Below are 7,257 nucleotides of genomic sequence, written 5' to 3'. Positions count from 1 at the left end.
TTTTTTCCATTTGAATCCTTTAAGAACATTGCGAGGTACAAATCCATTTTTGGAGTAACAACAGAGAAACTGACTTGCTCGATGCTCTGTGAATCTTGCAACTCAAGATTAGTTAGGGGCCTTGGCCAATAACTGGGCCAATCAGCCTCTGCTGTGCTCCAAGTCGCCCAGCCCTGGAATACAGCAGTTGCCATTTGTTTGTCAGGACCACCCAGACGGGGGCTCTGGCCAATAAAAGCAGCAGTGTCTCTGGGTGGAAAGGGCTTGGGCATGGGAGTCAGGAGATCTTTGGGACCTACATTTCCATGGGATCCCTTGTGTGCCCTTGGGCAAGGCTATCCCTCTTTAAGCTGTGTCCTTATCTGTAGAATGTGGGCAAGAAAACCAGTCTGCCTTCCCCATAATCCACAGGGCTTCTGTGAGGCTCAAAGGAGGCAATATTTGTGAGCATTCTCGGCAATGGGAAGTGTTGTACAAATGGAACAGCCCTATTTCCTGATCTCACCCAGGCCCACAATCCACAAGGCCTTGGTTTACCACTTTTTGGATTGTATGGTCAATTTCATGGATTCTTCATCCCCAATAGGATCTTAAAGTAGGTGCTTCTGAGGCTTGTGTCTCTTCCCACTGTACACACTTTCCCAGGAGAGTCCCACCCCACCCACTGTAGGCAGATAAATCCCAAATCTGTCTCCCTCTCAGACCCCTCTCCTGAGTTCTGTCCCATGCAGCTGTCTTAGCCCATCAGGCTGCTGCACTGAACACCATAGACTTTGTGGTTCACAAATACACATTTATTTCTCACAGCAAGGTAGAGGCTGGGACGTCCAAGATCAGGGCCTGGCAGATTCAGTGTCTAATAGGCCTGCTTCCTGGTCATAGATGCCATCTTTTACTGTGTCCTCGTGGAGGAAGGGGTGAGGGAGCTCTCCAGAGTTTCTCATATAAGAGCACTAAACCTACTCACTAATCCCTAATCACCTCTCAAAGGCCCCGCCTCCCCATACCATCACCTTGGGGGTTAGGATTTCAACAAATGAATTTTGGGGGAATGCAAACATTCAGACCGTCTCACCAGCCAAGCACATGTCTGTCTCCACCAGCTGTTGCACAGTCCCTCAAGCTCCCCATGTCCAGACTGAACTCATTCCCTGCGCCCCAAACCTGCTCCTGGTCCTGGGCTCACTGCTCAATGTGGGGCCTATTGGCTCAGTCATCCACCCAGCAACCGGGTGCCAACCTCAACACCTCCCTCTCCCTCCTCCAACCTGTCAGCCACCAGGTTCTGAAAGTCCCCTTCCTCACTTTCCCACAGGACTCTGTCCGTTTGACACTGCACAGCCTGGCCACCGTTCCCTCGGCACTGTCTGGCCAGGTCTCCCTGTCTGTGCTCCTGTGCACCCGCCACACAGCTCTTCCGCTCCACTGCAGAGTGAGCTTTCTTCTGCTTTCTTTTCCATTTCTTCCCTTCTGTACCCCAGAGCCCTCCTCCTTGCCCCCACCCTACACAATCATTCTAGTGTGTTTTAATGTGTCTTTTCAGTTTTGTCAGTGTTCTTGCAAAATGTGAATGCTTTTGTGCACACTTTTTAAATATCCTTTTTTCATTCAGCACTGCGTTTTGGGTCCCACGTGTGCTGCTGCACGTACCCCACTCTCTCTAACCATTGCACGGGACTCCACAGCAACATTCTCTCCCCAGGGATGGATGCCCAGCTGGCCTCCTCTTCCCAACCCTGCAAAGAACAGCAAAGACTTCCCCATCCGTCTCTCTGTACGGACCTGTGGAAGATTCCCCTGAGATGTGTACCCATGAGTGGAACTGCTGGCTCATGGGCATGCATAAACTTAATATATGGAGTAGTGACAGATTCCTGTCCAGAATAGCTGCACCAATCTACTGTCCCACCAGCAGTGCCAGGCGGTTCCTGTATCTCCATGAGGAGGGAGTTTTCTAAAGCAGACATCTGCCTACATCTCTCCCCTGCTTGGCACCCCACCCTGCCTTCCTGCTCCTCTCTGGATGACATCTTCCTCCTTAGCATAGCCTCAAAGGCTTAGTGGCTGGCTCTTGCTCTCCCCTGCCCACCTCTAGGCTCCATCACATACCATATCTGCAGTTGGTCCTTGGTCCCCTGTGCCCTGTTCCCTTCTATACACTCCCACCATGTGGTCATCTTTCCAAATCCCCTGGGGGGGGTCTCTTCTCTAGGAAGCCTCCTCTGACACCCCAAACCCCAGCTGGCCGTGTACTTCCTCTGGACTCCATAGCCCACATGCTGGCCTGCTGTGCTGTTGGTGTCTTTATATGCTTCTGATACCTCCATTAGGCCGAAGTTCCTCAATTGTGGCACTTTTAACAATTTAGGGTAGATAATTCTTTGTTGTGGGGGCTGTCCTCTGTACTGTAGGATGTTGAGCAGCACCCTTGGCTTCTACTCATTAGATGATAATAACACACGCTCCCCCAAGTTGCAACAAACAGGTCTCCAGACATGGTTAAATATTCCCTGGGGGCCAAAATCACCCCTGGTTGAGACCCACCGCATCCAACTATGAACTGCTCAGGGTCTGGGGCTGGGTCTCATTCATGTGTGTATCCCTGGCACCCAGAGCAGGCCTGGTCTGAGTTAGGTGCTCAGTAACTATTGCTAGAATCAGTGGTAGCCAATGGCTGGGCAAAGTCCCAAGGGTGGGACTCAGAGATCAGTGTTCAGTATGTGCATGATGTGTGGGCAGGACGGGTGGGGAGAGTATCTCTTCTTTCCCTCTCCTTTCCTTGCCCCGAGGGCCACCCAAATCATCATTTCCTTTTGTTCTTGCACTGTGGGGAGGAGAAACCAAAACATCCAGCAGACTTACCGTGTGGCATTGGGCAAGCCATTTCACCTCTCTGAGCCTCAGTTTCCCCATTTATTCAATGTGGACAAAACAGCCTGTGTGCGTCAGTAAATGTGGACTGAGCCAACAAACGAAGGCCATGCTCCTCTCACAGCTTGCTGCACAGAGGGACGGCTGCTCCAGAGCCCGGGCACGTCCCATGAGGAAAAGCTCAGGGTGGAGAGGTGAGCCACATGGCACTTACAGTGGGTGTGGCTGGGGCTCAGCCACCCTGAGGAGGGTTGGGGGCTCGGGGACATCACTGCTTCAAGGACATCTTCCAGGAGCCCAGTGCCTGCATGATCCAGGAGCGCCGCTGGTGGGAAGTGGGCAGGTGGTCACAGCTGGGGCTCCAGCGGTGTGTGGCAGCTGGGTCGCACACCCACGGGTCCCCGTGCGGCAGCGGCCAGGAGTTCCGCCAGCAGCTGGCCAGGATGTGGTCCTGGGCCTGGGCTGCATAGATGCACACTGATGCCTCTGGGTCATGTCTCAAGTTTTCCAGAGCTGGGTCATGGGGCAGGGAGAGGCCATGTGTTAAGACCAGGTCCCCATGTGGGCCTCACACCTCATTCTTCCTTCCCACCTCCACGCCTTGGCTTAGGCACCCTCTGCTCAGAATCCCCTCACCTCCCTTCCTCACAGCCCTTCCAGTTGTTCACATCTTTCAAAGCCTGAATCAAAACTGCCTCCTCCAGGAAGCTTTCCTGGACTCCTCTGGCCTCCTTTAATGCTTCCTTCAGCTCCTCAGTTACAAAATGAACCTGCCCCCATCCCGCTCCTGCTTAAGAGTCTGAACTACTTGCCCTGCACTAAATTTTGGTCCCATTTTCTTAATGAGATTGTAAGTTCCCCCAGGGTGGGCCTGTGAGTTCTGTCTCTTGCTAACCCCACAGTTCCTAACACTGTTCATCCTAGATAAAGATGAGCACCGCTGAATCAAGCTGAAAAGCCTTGCCTTGGACACACCCCTTCTCTGTCCCTGTTACCCCCTGTGATCCCATTCATTCTTCATAACCCCTGACATCTCACCAACCCAGCGCATGACTTACCAGATTTCACTTCATTCAGACGCTCCTCTGTCATTATGCCCTCCATGCAGGGGACCAGGGACCCTTGAGCATAATCCAAGAGTTGAGTGCATCCTTCTCCTGACTCTGGCCCCACCACATCCCACTCTGGGACCAGACCTCTGTCCCCACCGTCCTCCAGCCCCACAAATGAGGACACAAAGGGAGAACTTCATTTGGACTCTGGGGCAGATTCCCCAAGAAGGGCCCTGAGAGAGATGGCTGGTCCAGTGGGCAGAGATGTCCCCGAGATGGGGGCAGGAGCTGGGCTGCAGCTGACTCTGATAGTGCAGCACTAGGCTAGCCTCTTCCCTGGTCTTGGCCTTGGTTTCCTCATCTGTGACACAGGGAAGTACTGCCCACCCCTGTAGGGAGTTTGAGCAGCAATTACATGCAGGACCCAGAGCAACTTGCACCTGTCAGGCGCAGCCGCAGTGGGGCCCCTGGGGAGGCCAAGACTCAGCTGTTCTGGGTCAAGGATCTGTTCCCAGTGACTCCTCTGCAGCATCACTCTGTCCTCCCCTGCTCCCAGCCATGCCTGGCTCCCGAGGTACCCGCAGGTCCTTGAATAGGCTAGACCTCTCAAAAGGCCCTCCCCTCACTTCTTTACCTGGCTAATTCCTTTTTGTCCTTGAACAGTCAATTTAACAAGTGGGCCCCCAAGCTAGCGTAGGTGCTTCTCTGGGTTCCCAGAGTATCTGAGAGCTTTTCTGTCTGTATGTACTGTGTTGTATGTTACTTTTGTTTTATGAATCTTCATCTCCTGTCAGACCAGAAGTTTCTTCACCTTAGATGTACTGGGGGATGACCGGGGAGGGGCCATCTCTGAGGACCCTAATGTCACATGCAAAATTGTACGCATTTTTGAGCCCTAGGGAAAGTGTTCACAACCATCTTCAGAATTCTCACGGAAGGCTCATAACCCAAAGAGTTTAGGAATCACTGTGCCATGCTGGGAGCTGTCTGAAGGCAGATCCAGGCTCCACTGAGCTCCACTCAGCTTCCTTTCCCCAGCACAGACCCCGGCACAGAGAAGAGTCCCAGGTGTTAAATACTAATGATTTTAGAGGTGATCGATTTGGAGCAAGATTTAAAGAAATCAACATGTAGGGAATAGATGTCACTCCCTTTGAGAAGCTGCCCCAACATTCTGAGGGATGTCCCAGTCCCGAGTGGTGCTCCTCTATCCCAACATGGACCATGGCAACAGCCACAGCCTCCACCCCACCCCACCACCCACACCCCCTCCTGAAGGGCTCTTTGTTTCTCCACAGAGTAGGGGATCGAACCACTGGATGGATGAATGGGTTACTGAATGGGTGAAAAACAGCAGATGAATCAGGGAAAGGTACTAAAAGAAACATCACCTTACAAATGGTATCATCTCCAAACCTTTTTACAAGGTTTCCTGGTCCTTGGTGAAGGATATGTGCTCATTTGGGGAGGGGTGAGTGCTGGGAGGAGACGTGCCCAGCATGCCATCAGAAAGGTCCTGTAGGGGGATTCTGGGCAGTGGGGAATCTGCTATGTGTTTTTTCCAGAAAGGCAGAGGTTGGAATTGTGGGAAATAGAATGCAGGTCACTAATGTTGAGCACCTTCATATGCCGGGCCTCACTTTTGAAAAAACATTCTCATCCAGTCTATGAAACAGAAGTTGGTCCCCATCTTACAGATGAGGAAACTGAGGCTCAGTGGGAATAAATGACCCAGTTGGGATCACACACAAATAAGATCATGGAGCTGAGGTTCTATGTGATTCTTTCTACTGTGCTGCATGGCCCCTCCTGCCACAGTTAACAGGGGACTTGCCCAGGCTCCTGCTGGGCTTGAACTCAGGCTGTGCTCCAGGGGGGAGCAGCAATTCTGCTGCATACGGTCGCCAAGGTCATGCCCTACACGAAGACTTCAGGCTGAATCCAGCCTGTGGCCCACTTCCTAAACCATGATCTTAGAGTGGGGAAGGACATTCCAATTTGCACCATGGCTATCTGCTGGCTGCGTCTTGCACCCAAGGGGAGGCATCCCCCCAGGTGACAGAGGGGCTGGCAGCCTGGGAGGAAGCAAAATGGAGAGCAGGCAGAGCCCCGGCAGCAAGACTAGTTGTGCTAGGGCACGTTACCTATGAACATGACTGAGGACTTCCGGAGGGAGGCCCGTGGGTTCCTGGCATACTCCAGGCTCTGGCTGAGGAATGTGAAGGCGTGGTCCCGGTAGGTGTTCACCTGGGACAAACAGAAACCCCCAAAGTGCTGTGCTCTCGAAGGGACTAATTACCCATCCATCCCTCTTGAAGCTAGGAATGGTGACCCTGGACCCGACTCCTAAACATCTCTGCTAACCAGTCCTCCTCCTGAGTCCCCCAGAGGCCAGGCCTCATATCCTTTAGCTGACAGCAACAGCCACTTCAGTGGTCTTCCTGCCTTGGGTGTCTCTGCTTCCAATCCATCCCCCTGCTGTAGCTGGAGGGAAAGTCCTAAAATGCAGGTCCAGGCAGAGATGGGAGTGGATGTGCTAGGGACACAGTAGATAAGGGTACAGGTCTGACCAGGGCAAAGGATTCAAGTTGTAGAGCAATGGGGAAGAACCGGAGAGTTAGGGAATCTTAAAAGCTCTTAAAAGCCAGGCAGGAATAGGGTTTACTTGTGCCCTGGAAAATAGGCAGCCAGCACCCATTCTTGATAGCGCAGTGAAAAAGCAGCATTTAGGGCAAAATAGTCTGACAGTGGTAGTCAGGATGGGTTTGGTAAGTATACTTTGGGAGGCAGCTGCCCAGTGAAGGGGCTGCTGAGGGAGATGTGGAGAAATCTGCTATAATGGCTCCCCTGGTGGCAACCCCTGTGATGTCAAGGTCCAGGCTCCCGGGCCTGGCATGCAAAGCCTTCATGATCATGTCTGGGTCGAACCTTCCTTCCCAGGCTCAACTCCCAGCACTGCCGCCACCTGCCATGCACACCATGCGCTGGGTCCCGGGACACGGCCCAGCTCTCCCAGATCTGTGCCTTGAACAAGTGATTGCTCCTATTTGGGGTGCCCTTCCTTCTCTTCTTCACTGATACATTCCCTCTCGTCCTTCGAGTCTCAGCTCAGATGGCACTTCCTCCCCGAAGGCTTCCATGGCCCCCAGGCAGAGCTCATCCCACCACCCTCGACGTTTCTGCAGCATCTTGCACATCCCTTGTCCTGGCGCCTATGACATTGTGCTGTGGTTATTTACACCTGTCTCCACCCAGAAAGTGTTAGATGAATGAGTGAACGAATGAATGAACAAATGAATGAATAGGTTACTGACCCCTTCTTAAAGCTAGGATC

The 7,257-nt window shown here is 52.7% G+C and overlaps 1 protein-coding gene across 3 annotated transcripts in view; it reads right to left on the bottom strand.

Moving 5' to 3' along the window:
* Nucleotides 1–1,584: 1,584 nt before the first annotated feature.
* The window catches only part of MROH7 (maestro heat like repeat family member 7), a 69,017-nt gene continuing 63,344 nt past the window's right edge, over nt 1,585–7,257 (bottom strand). For 2 of the 3 annotated variants that reach the window (XM_075998575.1, XM_075998576.1), the window contains 3 exons: nt 6,068–6,170; nt 3,930–3,992; nt 2,901–3,384 (listed from right to left, as the gene is read on the bottom strand). In XM_075998575.1, coding sequence (XP_075854690.1) covers nt 3,140–3,384; nt 3,930–3,992; nt 6,068–6,170 — 411 coding nt within the window. In that variant the 3' untranslated portion in view covers nt 2,901–3,139. Of the gene's footprint in view, nt 1,737–2,900; nt 3,385–3,929; nt 3,993–6,067; nt 6,171–7,257 lie in introns of those variants that run through there. The other variant, XM_075998577.1, reaches the window with a different exon arrangement.

The sequence above is a fragment of the Microcebus murinus genome, chromosome 2 (assembly GCF_040939455.1).
Source record: "Microcebus murinus isolate Inina chromosome 2, M.murinus_Inina_mat1.0, whole genome shotgun sequence".
Lineage (NCBI taxonomy): Eukaryota > Metazoa > Chordata > Mammalia > Primates > Cheirogaleidae > Microcebus > Microcebus murinus.
This window is presented reverse-complemented; position numbering and strand designations above follow the sequence as displayed.